At 51.2% G+C, this 16,500-nt stretch overlaps 1 protein-coding gene and 1 non-coding gene across 17 annotated transcripts in view; both read left to right on the top strand.

Moving 5' to 3' along the window:
• Positions 1-837: 837 nt before the first annotated feature.
• SPATA3 (spermatogenesis associated 3) overlaps positions 838-16,500 on the top strand; it is a 38,436-nt gene continuing 22,773 nt past the window's right edge. For 3 of the 16 annotated variants that reach the window (XM_081585611.1, XM_081585610.1, XM_081585613.1), the window contains exons 1-2: positions 838-1,686; positions 14,796-14,939. In XM_081585611.1, the coding sequence (XP_081441737.1) occupies positions 864-1,686; positions 14,796-14,911 (939 nt within the window). In that variant the 5' untranslated portion in view covers positions 838-863 and the 3' untranslated portion in view covers positions 14,912-14,939. Of the gene's footprint in view, positions 1,687-2,337; positions 2,585-8,827; positions 9,010-11,250; positions 11,370-11,607; positions 11,735-11,821; positions 12,067-14,737; positions 14,940-16,500 lie in introns of those variants that run through there. The other 13 variants (XM_081585607.1, XM_081585606.1, XM_081585604.1 and 10 more) reach the window with 11 other exon arrangements.
• On the top strand, positions 13,423-13,494 carry TRNAC-GCA (transfer RNA cysteine (anticodon GCA)). The gene has a single exon. It is a non-coding gene; the product is annotated as a tRNA-Cys (tRNA).

Here is a 16,500-nt window from a genome sequence, read left to right on the forward strand (position 1 = left end):
GCTACTGGACCACCAGAGAAGTCCCTTCATCTATATCCTGCATCATATCCTTTTGTGATAAACTGTGAACAATAAGTAAACTGTTTTCCTGAGTTCTGTGAGCCACTCAAGAAAATTCATCAAACCCGAGGAGGGGGTCTAGGGAACCCCCTATTTATGGTCAGAAGCATAGGTAACCACTTGGACTTGGGATCAGCAGAGGGAAGCAGGAGTCAGTCTTGTGGGACACCACCTGTGAGACCTGATAGTGTCAGAATCCAGTAAAACTGTTAAGATACAGAGCCACTTGACGTGGGTGGAAAAAAAGCACATAATACATTTGGCGGCCAGAAGTGCCATCAGTGAAGTATTCTGTGTGCCCGGTAAAGGAGAAACACAGGCAGGAAAGACTGGATTTTTCAAACGCATAACATAGAAGACTGGAGAGCAAGCAGTCAGACTGAACCTGAGTAGGACCTGCCTCCTAGGATGCAGCCACCTAGATAGAGCCAGCCTCTGCTCCTCACTGCTTTTCAAACGTTCCAGGTGCAGCGAGCATCTGGGCCCACCGCTTTATTAAATGCACAGAAATCCATTTTACTTGGAGCCTTGGACATAATGATCCATCCATGAGATAAACGGACTTGTTCATTTGACGCCAAAGACACACAAAATGATTGCGAAACTAATCACAGCCAGGGTGCCAGCGGCACCCGCAGCAACTTCTCTGTGTTGGAAGATTTCCAAGGAACAGCTGGCAGAGGCCCTTGGCCACACGGGAAGAGGTAGGGCGCAGGGGTATTGTGACATGCCCCAGGGAAGGGCAGTATTTCCTTTGGCCATCGGAGGCCCCGGCCCAGACGGGCAAGGGAGCCTGACCGGCCATGGTGCCTGGGGCCCAGCCCTCCAGGGCCCCGGGGGAGGGGAAGGCCGAGCCGCAGCAGGAGGCCCCCGCCCAGTGCATCGAGGGCCACGGCCAGGTGGTGCTGCTGGGGGAACTCTGGAAGCAGGATGAGTGCTGTGTGTCTTTGCAGAACATTCTGGAGCAGGGCCCGACCGATCCGCCCTCCCGGCCCTCGTCCATCCGAGCCAGGAGCGGCCACAGCAACTCCAGCAACTGCGCCAGGGAGCGGCTCAAGCGCTCCGGGGACAGCTCGTGGAAACAGGGCTCCGACTGCCCGGCCGCCAAGTCCAAGCGCTGCTCTCAGAAGCAGCCGTGCGACCCGCGCAAGGCTAGGGACTCGCCAGAGCGCCAATGCGAGGCGGCTTCGGCGGGGACCCCGGGCTCGGGACCGGCGGAGGACGCGGCGCCGGGCTGCCGAGACCCAGGACGGCAGCAGGAGGCGCCCGAGCCCGGCGCGCGGCTGCTCCTCGTGCTGTGCCGCGCGTCCGCGCTGCGCTCCCAGCTCCCGCGGCTGCAGCTGCTTCTGCAGCAGGTGAGCGCCCGGGAGCGCAGCCGGCCCGCCGCGCTCTTCGGCCTCATCGTGCAGCCGCGGCGCGAAGAAGAGGCCGAGGCGCGCCGCCGCATGGAGAGCCTGCTCTGCGGCGCCTTCGCCCAGCACAGCCCCGCCGCCGAGGTGCACACGGCCGTGTTCTGCCCCCGCCGCCCGGAGGGCACCCTGGACGTCCAGCGCGCCAATGGAGGAGCGCACAGGGTCGCGTCGCCGGGCTGCGTCCGCCTCGTGGATCGGGCCACCCAGACAGATGGTGAGGGGCTGGAGGGAGGACAGGAAGCAGGAACGCCGGGTGGTCAGGGGCGCCCCCGGTGTGGGAAAGTGCAAATACGGAGAGAGTCCGACCCTGCTGGTCCCCAAAGGGAAAGTCTTAGACGCTCAATCGTGTCCGACTCTTTGCGACCCCATGGTCTGTCCATGGGATTCTCCAGGCAAGAATACTGGAGTGGATAGCCATGGCCTTCTCAAGGGAATCTTCCTGACCCAGGGATTGAGCCCGGGTCTCCTGCATTGCAGGCGGATTCTTTACCATCTGAGCCACCAGGGAAGCCGTTGGTGGGAATGGTTAGTCACTAAGTCGTGTCCAACTCTTGCGACCCCATGGACTGGGAACCTACCAGGCTTCTCTGTCCATGGGATTCTCCAGGCAAGAATACTGAACTGGGTTGCCATTTCCTTCTCCAGGGGATCTTCCCAACCCAGGAATCCAACCCAGGTCTCCTGCATTGCAGGCAGATTCTTTACTGACTGAGCTACAAGGGAAGCCCACGGAAGCCCAGGGGAGCCCAAGTGGTCTACCACAGGGAAGCCCAAGTGGTAGACAAATTCTTGATGTCACGGTCCCTCTCCTAATGCCTCCACTTGCTTCGTTTGGGGTAAAGATGAACTGGGTTTCTCATGCCAGGTGTCTTGCTCGCTGAGGCAATCTCTGGTCAAAAGCGTTGGAACTGACTTGTAGTTAAACCTCCCACCAGCCCACCGGACACTCTTCCCCCTTGCTCACCGCTCCCAATCGCGCTTTCCTAAGGTACTCATTTGGGAGTCTCTAGTTCCCGGGCCCACCCCCTCCTCTCCAAATCCACTATTTCTTACTTGATTCTTTAGTCTTCTCCTCCTAGGAATCGTAACTACAATAAAAACATGCCTATGGTGAGCCAGGCGCTGTTCTAAGGGTTTTCCACGACTAATCCTCACAACAACCCTCTAAGGAAAGCGCTGTGTTAGCCTAGTAACCTTCCTCCCTCCCTTACTTCGGGATTCTTACCTACAGCCCTCAAGACTCTATGGAGGATTCCAGACCTGTGGGTTAATCCGTGGGTCTGAGGGCTCTGGGCTCTTAAATAAGCACCTAGTGCCTCTGCCTCCTAGAGTCCCTCCAGGGGCATCAGTCTGGAAGAAGGAGGTGCTCTGGGCAGGTAGTCAAGGCTCCATTACTGGAGGCTCTGCCACACTTCTGTTGGTGACCAGAGCTAGTTGTCCCCTCTTGCTGATTAGCTGCCCTCCTGACATGTGGGGGTGAAGGGTCAGTTGGCGTCTGTGGTGCCCTCCAGCTCTAAGATGCTAGTTTCAGGACAAATGGTGACTGCCCGATCTGGGTGCCTGGGATGCACCCAGAGGGCCAGCAGTGTCAGGGACCTTCTGCTCAGGACCTTGTCCTGACCACCTAGCTGCATCCCTTTAGGCCCATTCTCCTCCCTCTCCTAAATAGTCCACGAGGTTTTCCCATGGCCGACTTGCCTGCTTAGGAAAGCCTCTTGCCTGGGGACTGTTCCAGCGGGGATCCTCAGGCAAGTCCAGAAAATCCCACTCCATCTTTGAAAACAAGCTCTTGGTGATGCAGTTCCCAGGTGCCTTGTCCCCCATCAGCCATGCCCACCCTGCTGTCAGCGATTCCCTGTGTTCTTTGTCCTCCTACTGTCACTGTCAAGCAGCTTGTTGAGCCCCTTCTCTGGACTCTGGCCCTCCTCGGTCTCCATAGCCCAGGAGTGGGAAATTCAAGAGAAGACAAGCATAAAAATCATTCTCACACCACGCAGAATGTGACCTGAGACTCAGAGAGAGAGAGATCCCTTCTCATTGGGGATCCCAAGAAAGGCTTTATGAGATGTCCGCTTGAGGTGGATCTTGATGTTGGGAAGTGTTCTGAGAGGGAGAGGGGCTCAAGTGGAGGGGAAATGCTTCCACAAATGAAAGAAAATGTTCCTAGATCTCCGGGGCTCACCAGCAGCTGGAACTGGACATGGGTAGCAGCAAGGTGGCCAATGAGCCTGGGACAATGAGTTGATTCACTGTTACAGAGTCACATGTTGTAGAGTCAGACTTCCGGGCTAGGAACGTGTGCTCATGCCCGCAGGCAGAGTGGAAGATGTTTTAGCAGTAGTGCTATCCTTCCACATCCTTCTGGGGCAATCTCTTACTCCACAGGTGCCATCACCCTGCTTCTTGGGACCTCCTTGCTATTTTCTCCATGGCCATAGGAAGACTCCTCACGCCTCCCAAAGCCTGACCCTCTGTGTTCCCTTCATCACTCTCCCGGGGTACAGGGATTTGTTTTCTGTGCTCTCTTTGGCTTTTTGATGTGAAATGGAATGTTTCTTTCATTGGTACCAGGCAATTCTACCCATATGTGTCTGTTCACTGTCGCTGTTTAGTTGCTAAGTAGTGTCTGACTCTTTGTAACTGTAGCCCGCCAGGCTCCTCTGTCCATGGGATTCTCCAGGCAAGAATACTGGAGTGGGTTGCCATTTCCTTCTCCAGGGGACCTTCTCAGCCCAGGGAGCAAACCCACGTCTCCTGATTGGCAGGCGGATTCTTTACCACTGAGCAACATAGGAAGCCCACCCATATGTGTCTACCCATCTCTAATTCACTTAAACCAGTGGTTCTCAACCAGGGGCAATTTCTCGTGCTTAGTCTCTCTCTCTCTCTCTCCCCCTCCCCCCACCCCTGTCTCTCTCACACACACACCAAATCCCGGGGACATTTAGCAATATTGGTAGACATTTTGGGTTGTCACCACTTGGGCGGAAGGGTGGTGGCTACTGTCATCTCATGGCAGAAGCCAGGGATGTTGCTAAACTTCCAGTGAGGGACAGCCTCCCAAAAAGAATTTTCTGACGCAAAATGTCAGTAGGGCTGAGATTGAGAAATGATGGTATAAACCAAGTTGAGGCCCTCAGTCAAAAGCCCATCAGTGCCTGAAAATCAAATTTTGCGGAGATAAATGCTTTAGAAGTTCCTGACCTGACTGTTAAATCGGAACAGGGTTCCCGACTCAGGTCTCCAGTCTCTCTGATTCTAAACTGAATCCCCTGCTGAGAGATCCGTTGCTCTTGACTTCAGGGAATTACCACCTTCTTGCAGACTCACCTGTTCCATGAACCTCCTCACCTCAGGGGTCAACCAGATTCAACCCAGCTTTATTGATCTGAGCTTCCTTTCATTTCTAATCCTTTCTGCCTTTGTTTTCATCAATCCTATCAAGGGATTTTAAAAATCATTAATTTTAAGGCTTGTACAATTATCTGACTCCCTAAGAGAAAGAGCCTTGAATGGGACTTATTGATGCTTCCAACCGGCTGTGTGATCTTGGGAAGGTAATTTAACTTCTCTGAACCTCAGTTTCTCTTTTGCAAAAAGAGAATCATTAAGGTGTTTGCAGACTCTAGAATCCTTAAAATATTTCCTGTCATTTTATATTTCATGTCAGGTCTGGTGTTACATGGGGGTTCTCCCTAAACCATAAAAGGTTTACCCTAAATTGTATCCTGGGGCAAGATTATCAGCCCTCAGACTCTCAAGGTTAACAGTCGAAAACTCGATCACCTAGTGATGCATTAATGGCAGAGTCTCCTACTGTGAACATGTTCTGTGTTGCAGTCCAAGCGTGAAGTTTAAGGTTGTATTTCTAAAATCCTGTTTCCTCTTCTGTCCTAAAATGAAGACCACATTGTTAACTTCAAGAAAGAGTCGTAGTTTCCTAGTTGGTACAACAAGTTGGGAGTCTGAGAGATGGTCTGCTATTGTCAGACTGTGTGGATCACAACAAACTATGGAAAATTCTTAAAGAGATGAGACTACCCAACCACCTTACCTGTCTCCTGAGAAACCTGTATGCAGATCAAGAAGCAACAGTGAGAACTGGACATGGAACAATGCACTGGTTCAAACTCAGAAAAGCAGTCCGTCAAGGTTGTATATTGTCACCCTGCTTATTTAACTTCTATGTAGAGTACCTCATGTGAAGTGCTGGGCTGGATGAATCACAAGCTGGAATTAAGATTGCTGGGAGAAATATCAATAAGCACAGTTATGCAGATGATACCACTCTAATGGCAGAAAGTGAAGAAGAACTAAAGAGCCTCTTGATGAGGGTGAAAGAAAATGAAAATGCTGGCTTAAAACTCAACATTCAAAAAACTAAGATCATAGCATCCAGTCTCATCACTTCATGACAGATAGGGAAAAAGTTGAAACAGTGACAGATCTTATCTTCTTAGGCTCCAAAATGACTGTGGATGGTGACTGTAGCCATGAAATTAAAAGACGCTTGCTCCTTGGATGGAAAGCTATGACAAACCTAGACAGCATATTAAAAAGTAGAGACATCACTTTGCCAACAAAGTTCCATAGAGTCAAAGCTATGGTTTTTCCAGTAGTCATGTAGAGATGTGAGAGTTGGACCATGAAGAAGTGCCAAAGAATTGATGCCTTTGAACTGTGGTGCTGGAGAAGACTCTTGAGAGTCCCTTGGACTGCAAGGAGATCAAACCAGTCAATCCTAAAGGAAATCAACCCTGAATGTTCATTGGAAGCACTGTTGCTGAAGTTGAAGCTTCAATACTTTGGCCACCTGATGCGAAGAGCCAACTCACTGGAAAAGACTCTGATGATGGGAAAGATTGAGGGGAAGAGGAAAAGGGGACGACAGAGGATGAGATGGTTGGATGGCATCACCGACTCAATGGGCGTAAGTTTGAGCAAACTCCAGGAGATGGTGAAGGACAGGGGAGCTTGGCGTGCTGCAGTCCATGGGGTCACAAAGAGTCAGACACAACTTAACAACTGAACAACAGCAATTGCTGTTGTCAGTGTAATGAGTTTCAGGAAAGCTTATTTTTCCAAACAGCTGTAATATTTTTGTGGAAATTCGTTTCCCCATTGCAGTGTTTCTTATCAAAGTTAGGGAACCCCCCCAAGTCCTTTCCCACAGTGAGGAGAGCCGACTTTGGGAGAAAGGGGAAGCCACTCCAAACGGGATAATCTGGTGTGGGGGAGCAGACAGCAAGACAGTAAAAGGCTGTAGATCTTCCATGGACCCTCAAATCTTTAGTTACCAAAAATTCACAAAATGCATGGTGAAGTGGTTTGTTTGTTTGGAGGGGGTGGGGGTTAACATGAAAACCAGTGATAGAGCAAGCATCTCAGCCAGGGTGTCGTGGAAAGGAATAGCGCACAGAGACCCAGGGACACACCAGCAGGCAGGTGCCCAAAGGAAGGTCTCAGTTTGCAGAATCGCGGGGTCCAAGTTGCCACAGGCTCCGAGGCCAGGCTTAACGAGGTGTCCAGGCCTGTGGGCACCTCCAGGAGCCAAGGAGGACAGAGGGCAGGTTTTAGCAGAGAAGACTGTCCCCAGAGCCCCTGCCATGGGAGCCACCCTGGCTTTTGTGACCTCACAGGAGGCAGGTGGGTGACTCTTCACTGCAGGGCCTGGGTGCAGACGGATGCCAGAGCCTTCCCCCAGGGCAGGGGCACACGGCCCCTCGGCGAGGGAGCCGGAATATTAGGCAGCTCCATGTAGGTGCACGCTTAGGTCAGGAGGATCCACCATGAAGAAGGGCAAGAGGAAGAAGTTAGATACCAGGCGCCGGGGCTCCACCTCCCAGCGCGCCAGCTCCGAATCCACCCCCCAGCAGCAGAGCTCAGAGTCCAATTCCCAGCAGCTCGTCTCCGGATCCAGCCCACAGCCACTCATCCCCAGGCCCACCTCACAGCCATCCAGCCCAGGGTCGGCCTCAAAGATGCCCAGCCCGGCGCCTACCCCGCTGCCCCCCAGCCCAGGGCCCAAAACACAGCAGCCCAGCTCAGGGTGCACCTCACAGCCCAGCAGTGACTCCACCCCCCAGCCTGTGCCCCGAGCCCTCCCAGCTCCAGAAGTCAACCACAGCCACTCGACTCGGGACGTCATGTCTCCAGACCCCGACCCCAAAGCATCCTCTCGGTCCAGGAAAGCAGGTGGGCAGCCTTCTTGCTCAAGCAGTTCTAGGCTTTCTGCTGATGGATCCCAGGGCTGCCCCAGAGGCTGATAACTCTTCTGATTGGGTCATGATATACGGATAATGTGTATTCTGGAGCTGTGCAGTGGGGGGTGTGTGGGTGAAGGTGAGGGTGAAGGGTTTGGGGTTCATTTTTTTACTCAAGAGACAAGGATTCCTGGGTTTTGTCATTCCTCACCATCACCATACTGAGTCTCTCTAAAGAGAGCCACAGGGTCTTCAGACAGATTAACGTTCACCATGGCTTGGTGGTAGTACTAGCTCCTTGGGAGCCATACGTACCCAAATAAACACCAAGGCTGCATTAATAGAAGAATACAGTGAAGGACAAGGGAGGCGGTCATGCTGCTTTACTCTGTCCTCATCAGGCTGTTTGTGTGCGTAAAAGATGCCTAACAATCTAGTCCAAGGAAGATAGTCCAGGTTGAGGGGAAGGCAGGGTGCGGGGAGGCAAGAGCCTTCTGGTGTAGGAGAATTGGTTGAGGGAACTGAAGGTTATCTGTCTGTCGGCTGGAAGCTATGAGTAGATTTGTTCTATGTTGTTTTCAGATGTCTGACTAAGGGCCCATGGATAGGGTTGCCGGATAAAATACAGGCCACCCAGTCAAATTTCAGATAAATAATGTGTGTCCTGAATATTGCATGGGTGTCCTGTATTTTTATTTGCTAAATCTGGCAACTCACCCGTGGAAGACACTGTAGAAGGTAGATTTCTGTTCAACATTAAAAAATATCCAATGATTAGCTCTGTCTGAAAATGGAATGGCTGTCCAGGGAAAGTGGTCCCCCATCTTCTTGGGTAGCCAGAGTCTGAATGAGCATGGGATTGTGTCAAGAAAATTCGAACAGAGTTCAGGAGACGGTCTGGTTAATACCACGCTACTAATAATGGTGAGAGCTAACATTTATCACTGAGCACTTACCTCATATCTGACATTCAGCTCAGCCAAGTGATCTTATTTCACAGTCTTATAAAGGAGATACTAGTATCATCTCCATTTTATGGATGGGGAAACTGAGGCTCAAGCAAGTGTAACAACTCCCTCTCATGCAGGTGCTGGTAGCACTAAGAGGGGAACCTTGGTCTATGCTGACTTTAAAATTGTCCCTCAACTACAGCAATGATCTTCCAATCCTGAAAGGTCTGGTGGTCTGCGCAGGAGGAATAACATCCTTTCTGAGCTTCTGGATCCACCTGGAGCCAGTGCCCGTGACTCTGTGGTCCTGAACCCACCACACTCCCGGGGCCACAGCTTTCCTTCTCGGATAGTGTGGACATAAAGTAAATGAGAGGAGTAAGGGTGAGTCCTAAATCCAAAGTATGGCTGTGACAACGATATTTCTGTGGCTAGGAATCAATCCATTAACATATGGAAATGTTTTGAGTATGATACTAAATATTGTATATGTTATGATCAGAGACATAACTTTGCCAACAAAGGTCCGTCTAGTCAAAGCTATGGTTTTTCCAGCAGTCATGTATGGATGTGAGAGTTGGACTATAAAGAAAGCTGAGTGCCGAAGAATTGATGCTTTTGAACTGTGGTGTTGCAGAAGACTCTTGAGAGTCCCTTGGACAGTAAGGAGATCAAACCAGTCTATCCTAAAGGAAATGAGTCCTGAATACTCATTGGAAGGACTGTTGCTGAAGCTGAAACTCCAATACTTTGGCCACCTGATGCGAAGAACTGACTCACTGGAAAAGACCCTGATGCTGGGAAAGATTGAAGGTGGGAGGAAAAGGGGATGACAGAGAATGAGATGGTTGGACGGCATCACTGACTCGATGGACATGAGTTTGAGTAAACTCCAGGAGATGGAGATGGACAGGGAAGCCTGGTGTGCTGCAGTCCATGAGGTCGAGAAGAGTCGGACAGGACTGAGCAACTGAACTGAACTGATGATCGTCAACCACTTGAGATAAACCTTTCTAGACTATGACCCTGAGAACTGATCTGTAGAACACAAAACTTTCTATTTGCACACCTTTTCATGAATGTGTGTGGCTCGCCAGGTTGGTATTTTGCTTGTGGCGGAGACAAAGGGGGAACCGGTGAGGCTCATCCGTGGTTACAGTGGACGCCCACTCTTCTTCTGCCGAAGGAATTGTGTCCCTTGGAGCCAGAGTGGGAAGGAAGGTTGGCAATAAGGGATGAAGACCCTTTAAATAAAGGATGCCATGTTCTAAAATACAAATCTTTTCATATGCAGAGAATACTGTAGCTCAAGAAAATACAAGTCTTCCACGAGTATGGCTGTAATCAAGAAGACAGACAATTACAAGCTTTGGTGAGGCTGTGGGGAAGTTGGAACCTTTTCACACTGCTGATGGGAACATAAAAATGGTAAAGCTGCCATGGAAAACTGTCTGGCAGTTCCTCAAATAGTTAAACATGAAGTCGCTGTCTGATCCAGCAATTCCACTTCTGAGTATATACCTAAGAGAATTAAAGACATACATCCACACCAGAGCTAAAACAGCAGCATTATTCATCATAGCCGAAAAGTGGAAGCAGCTCAATGACCGTCAAGTGATGAATGGGTAAACAACACATGGTACCTCCGTGCAATGAAATACTAGTTGGCAATGAGAAGAGATGATGGGGACTTCCCTGGTGGTCCAGCCGTTAAGAATCGATATTCCAATGCAGAGAACACAGGTTCCATCCCTGGTCAGGGAAACTAAGATTCCACATGCCTTGGGGCAACTAAGCCCAGGTGCCACAACTACTGAGCCTGCGTGCTCTGGAGCCCACACACAACTACAGACCCAGTACAGTCAAAATCAAAGACGTGAAGTGCTGATACATGCTGCAGCACAGATGAACCTCAGACACAGTAGGCTAAGTGCGAGAAGGCAGACTTGAAAAAGCCCACGTATTGTATGATTCCATTTATGAAATGTCCACAGTTAACAAATCTATTTCCCAGAACTGCAAGGAGTAGAGAATAGGCAGGCCTGCTAATGGGCTTGGGGGAAGATGAAAAAGTTTGGAATTAGTGATGATGGTTGCATACATTCATGGATATGTTGAAAGCCACTGAACACTTCAAAGGGGTAAACTTTATGGAATGGAAATTGTATGTCCATTTTTTTTCCAGTTTTTTAAAAGGAAAAAAGATAAGTCTTATCTTTAGAATCCCTTCCCTCCCCTTGCCGGGAAAAGTTTCTGTCGTGGGCAAGTCTAAACAGGATGGGTGTTGATCACTGTCTTCTTGGGCTTTAGGGTTGGCAGCTCAGTCAAGAAGCCAAGACAGGGAATTCCCTGGTGGTCCAGTGGCTAAGATTCCGAGCTCCCAATGTCTGGGGGCCTGGGTTCGACCCATGACCAGGGAACTAGATTCCACATGCCTCAACAAAGAGTTTGCATGCCACAACTAAAGATCTCACATGCCACAACAATGATCGAAGATCCTGCGTGCTGCAACTAAGACCCAGTGCAGCCAAATAAATATTTTTAAAAATAAAAAATAAATATTTTTTAAAATAAAAATGAAAAAATTTAATTTTAAAATATAAAAATATTTTTTAAAATAAAAAGGAAGCCAAGACGGAGTAGTTACAGGAGGGAATGATCCAGCTGGGAGTCCTCTTGCAAAACAGCAGAGGGCGCCGTCTCCAAGTTCCTCCGGCATCCGCAGCTCAGGACCGCAATGGGAGGTGAGCTTGGGAAAGGATCTCAAAGAGTGTCCACTGGAGCAGTTGTCCTCTGGATGAATCTATGAGCTCCAGATAAACGGAACATGGCCTCTCCATTTGAAGGAATCCCAGCGCCACCTCTCCTAGGATGGGCAGTCCCCTGCTGCCATCCCTTCCCTCCAATTCCGTGGAAAGAGCCGCAAATTGCGAGTTAGAAATCCTGAGCTGAAGCCCAATTCTTCTATCTCCTTACTATCAGGGCACATCTTTGATATTCTTTGAGCCTCGGTTTCGTTATTTGTAAGCTGAGGATAACAATCTTCCCCATCCCAGGATTGCTGACAATCAGATGCGATGGATAATGCCATACAGAGCACTGTCCAGGTGTGAGCTATTACACGGGTGTTCTCTGTGTTATTCCCAGATAGCACGCATTATTTCCCCAAGCAGTTGTTCCTCTCTTCTCTACACAGGCCACTGCCCCTCGCGTGGACACCACCTGCAGCAGTGGGCCCCTCACCTCTCGCCTTCTCTATCCAGCAGGGCCTCTGATTCGAGTGGGCCCGCGCGCATTCTGTTCCTGCTCTGTTTGCCCTGGCAGCTCTGCCTGCTGGCGTCGTCTGGGCCTCTGCCACAGCCGCATCTTCGATGTCCTTCTGCCTCGGGCCTGGCCGACCATGTCAGGGAGAGGATTCCCAAACCTCCTCACCTTTTACAGGTTCTGTAGCCCGTGGGGCGGGGGTTGCTGGATCTTGGGCCCACCTCGTATTCACAGTCCTATGGACAGAGGAGCCTGGCGGGCTGTGGTCCCCAGGGTCGCAAAGAGTCAGACACGACCGAAGCAACTCAGCACGCATGTGCGTGCGCTCAACCTCCTCTGGAGACTCCAGGGCCCAGAGGAAACCCGCTTCCTCAGGTGGGGCTCCTGGCCTTTTCTGCCTGGACCCACGTGCACGGAGAGGTGCCAGTTTTCTCCTTTGAGGGTTCATTCTTCTTTGCTTCAGAGCATACTCGCCCACAGCCCCTCCGTCATAAGCCTCCTGTCACTCAGGAGCTTGGTGATTAAACGCTCTTATCAGGCCACCGCCTCTTTCCCTGGCCTGTGCCACAGCCGAAAGCTTCCCATTCTTGACCTGCATGTGAACTTCCCCCCAAATTTAGAGATACGTGTGAATGTAAGTCACGTGAGAGGAAGTCCTCCCCCTCCTTCAGCAGGTCTCAGGCTATTCCTGGCAGCCCCACAGGGGTCTGTCCCTGACCCAGTGGCCCCCACTGCCTCACCCTTCTCTTCCTCTCCCACAAAGCCCCGGGTGGCTGCCACTTCCCCTAGTGGGAAGACATCCAGGGAACTTCTCCAGTGGCTTCTGCAGTGGCACAGGGCTACGTACAAGGGCTGGAGCGGGACCTCTGCCTCCCCCCACCCAGCTCTGGGAGCCAAGGCAGCCCCACTTATACTCAGATCTCACACGTGTCCATAGGAGATGTCTTCCACCTGGGCATCACCCACCCTAAAGCGGAGCCCACCCACCCCCATCTCCATTCTACTCCTCTTCCCAGTCCCTCCCCTGCCAAATCCCCTCTCTTGTACATTCTTGAAAATCAGCATCTCTCAGCCTTGTGAAGTGAGGCTAACAGATACCCAGGTGTGTTGGGAGAACACGCCAGAGCTAACATGCTCTGCTACCTGGTAAGTCCTGGCTAGGAAAGGCCTGCCCAGCCCCCGCCACCCCCCCAACCGTTGCCATGATCAGCTGTCTTTCCACTCAGTACATTCATCCATCTGGTGCCAAGGAGCACCATGGATTCACAAACCACCAAGTAGGAAAACCTCCTCTGCATAGGATGCTAGTCACAGTGAGGGAAACCAGAACAGGGAACTTTACCCGTAAAAATTGTGCCGTCCACATGGTATCTGATTCGTGCTCCTTCTGTGGCCACCAGACCAAGGGAAAGGCCTGCCTCTCCTCCCCGCAAGGCCAGGGCCCTAGCTGCCCGCTTCCTTTGCTCCAGGGACTGGTTCTTCACTCATCTTTATGTTTATGAAATTGCCCTTGGCCTCAGCGGGTCATGGACTTCCCTGGTGGCTCAGCTGGTAAAGCATCTGCCTGCAATGCAGGAGACCTGGGTTCAATCCCTGGGTTGGGAAGATCCCCTGGAGAAGGGAACGGCTACCCAGTCCTGTATTCTGGCCTGGGGAATTCCATGGACTGTATAGTCCATGGGGTCGCAAAGAGTCGCACACTACTGAGAGACTTTCACTTTCTACATGGTAAGCTAAGACATGCATCTAGAAACTCCGATGCAAACCAGGAAGTGATCTGTGTCCCAAAAGAGATGTTCAAAGAGCTTCGTTCCTGAGCTAGGGTCCAGGTGGATGCTGTAGTATCAGTCATATCTGAGCTGAATCTGGAAGGATTTTAGGATCCTCTTGAGCACACGCATACATGCACGCACACACACACACACACACGCACACACTGCCTATTTTAAAGGGAAAGGATCCCAGGTGGAGGAAAAGGCACAAGCGAGGCTCAGAAATAGGAACGTGAAGGGGAGGGGCCAAGGTCCAGTCTGGCCGGTGTGGGGCATGCACCTAATTCTGCTCAAGTTTACACCTGCTTCTGTAACCCTTCCATGTCTATGCGGAGGAGAGTGTTGGCTCTGGCTTTAAATACATTAAATTAAAATTTTAATTATTTTTAAATTAAAAAATTTTAAGTGCTTAAATATTAAGTAAGAATCTCTATTTTAGTAGGGTTTTTGTCCAAATGGCTACTGCTTTTTCTGAGTGCCTTCCGAGTCTGCCTGCAGTGCAGGAGACCCAGGTTCGATCCCTGGGTTGGGAAAATCCCCTGGAGAAGGGAATGGCAGCCCACTCCAGTACTCTTGCCTGGAAAATCCCATGGACGGAGGAGCCTGGTAGGCTAAGGTCCGTGGGGTCGCAAAGAGTCAGAAGCGACTGAGCGACTTCACTTTCACTTTCACTTTCCTCATACTTACTAGCAGCGTCCACTTTCCTTTCCCACCCGCTTTTTGGGGGTGTAACATATGGCTCCCTCAGTTGCCTTATCTCCAGAGCAGAGCTACACGGCAGGACTCCTCCCCAGGGGGCTTGTGAGGCTTGGGGAGGACACTGGGTGGGAGAGAGGTGTTTAGCACAGGGCCTGGCAGACGGCGGCCTTAAACACCCTGTCGTCTTCTCTCTGAGTGTCCAGGGGAGCTGGCATCCCAGGCCAGCCCATCCTCGGATCCTGGGAGGAGTCTTGTGGTAGAGCATTATTGAAAGAGGTGAAAGGAGCTGTGTTCCCTTGAGAGGAGGACCTCTGGTGGGGAGATGGGTGTTCCTGTGATCCTCAGGGGCCCCATGGTTTCCACTTTCCCCTGCCTAGGGATGAGCACTCAAGCCCAGCTGCCCCCAACCCATGGGTTCTCTGCTTTGCTCTGCAGAAGACCTTCAAGAAAACATTCCACTCATCGTAATTCGCGTGCTCCGAGCCCTTGGGACTGTTGCTGTGGCTCTGGGAGCCCTAGGAGCTGCCTACTACATCCTTGAATCTTTGTGAACAAGTCCCCAGGCCCTCAGTCCGGCAGGTACGTGGACCCCTTTCATACCCTCGGCCCTTTGCAGAGTGGTCCTCAAGCCCGTCGACTCACCAGCCCTGTAGCATGGGGAGCGTCTGTCCCTTCTCTGAAAGGAGGAGGTCTTTATGGGAGCACCAAGACCCCCAGCCTTTCAGGGGAAACTTGAGAGTGAGAGACTCATTCTGGCCTCAGGGCCTACTGGCATGGCTCTCTCGGGCAGCCCTGGACACTCATGGACAACACCAGACCCATTGTTGGGATCGTCAAAACAGAGATTTCCCTGTTCCCTGCTGACCTGGGGTGGTTGCTCTTGTCACAGACACCAGCTAGGAGGATATAGGAGAGGTGAGCCAGAGGGTCCTACACCTCTTGGAGCTTTTCCTCCAAACTTTCTCCCTGCGGTTCCCACTATTTCCAGCCCTTCTTGTCCTCTGTGAACTTCATGTTCCATGGAAACCTTCTTCCATCTTTTAAATCACTGTTCTCTCCAGCCTATTCCATCCTGTACTATGGATGATTTTTACATATATAGGTGGCCTGTCTCCACGTTCTAGTACAAGATCCCTGAGGGCAGGGAGCCTGCCTTATGCAACATCTTGGATCCTCCCCTGTCTCAGGCTGGGCTCCCTAGTAGCAGAGCCTGAGACAAGGATTTGGGTGCACGGGATTTAGTGAGGGAAAAAGAGTGAGGGAGGCCAGAGAGGGAGGGGACAGAGCAGAGCAAGGATGAGGTCTCAGCTGAAGCCCACTTAGCCTGGTCCAGGCAGGTCTAGAGGTTGAATGACACCTAGAAGGGGTCTAGCCTTGCGGCAAGAGGGTTGGCCTTTCTTGCTCTTCTGTGAGTCCGTCGTTAGCTACCGGGAGAGGTTGGGAGTGCGTGTCTTTGTGAAAAAGTGGCTCCCATTTGGGTGAGGACAAGTTCCTGGGGAAGGAGGCAGCTCTGGGCCATCAGCAGACAGCGTTCATAATTGACAGGACTGGGCAATAGATGTGCAAGCCCACAAAGAGGATCTGTGCAGGCAATGAGAGCACCTTTAATTATCAGTTCAGTTGCTCAGTCATGTCTAACTCTTTGCGACCCCCTGGACTGCAGCACACCAGGCTTCCCTGTCCATCACCAGCTCCCTGAGCTTGCTCAAACCCATGTGCATTGAGTCAGTGATGCTATCCAACCATCTCATCCTCTGTCGTCCCCTTCTCCTCCTGCCTATAATTATCCCTATTGTCAAATCCATGTGCCATGAAAGCTTAATAAGTGATGAAGGGGAGGAGAAGGGGAGGCGGTAATGGGAGCTTTTTTTTCTTTTTTTAAAAAATTTTTTATTTTGTATTGGAGTATAGTCGATTAACAATAGTTACTTTCACGTGGTTAGTTTCAGGTGAACAGCAAAGGGACTCAGCCATACATATACATGTATCCATTCTCCCCCAGACTCCCCTCCCACCCAGGCTGCCACATAACACTGAGCAGAGTTCCCTGTGCTATCCAGTACGTCCTCATTGGTTATCCATTTTAAATGTAGCAGTGTGTACATGTCCATCCCAAATTCCCCAACTATCCCTTCCCACA

The sequence above is a fragment of the Giraffa tippelskirchi genome, chromosome 3 (genome assembly GCF_054371585.1).
Source record: "Giraffa tippelskirchi isolate mGirTip1 chromosome 3, T2T-mGirTip1v1.2.pri, whole genome shotgun sequence".
In the NCBI taxonomy this organism is placed as follows: domain Eukaryota; kingdom Metazoa; phylum Chordata; class Mammalia; order Artiodactyla; family Giraffidae; genus Giraffa; species Giraffa tippelskirchi.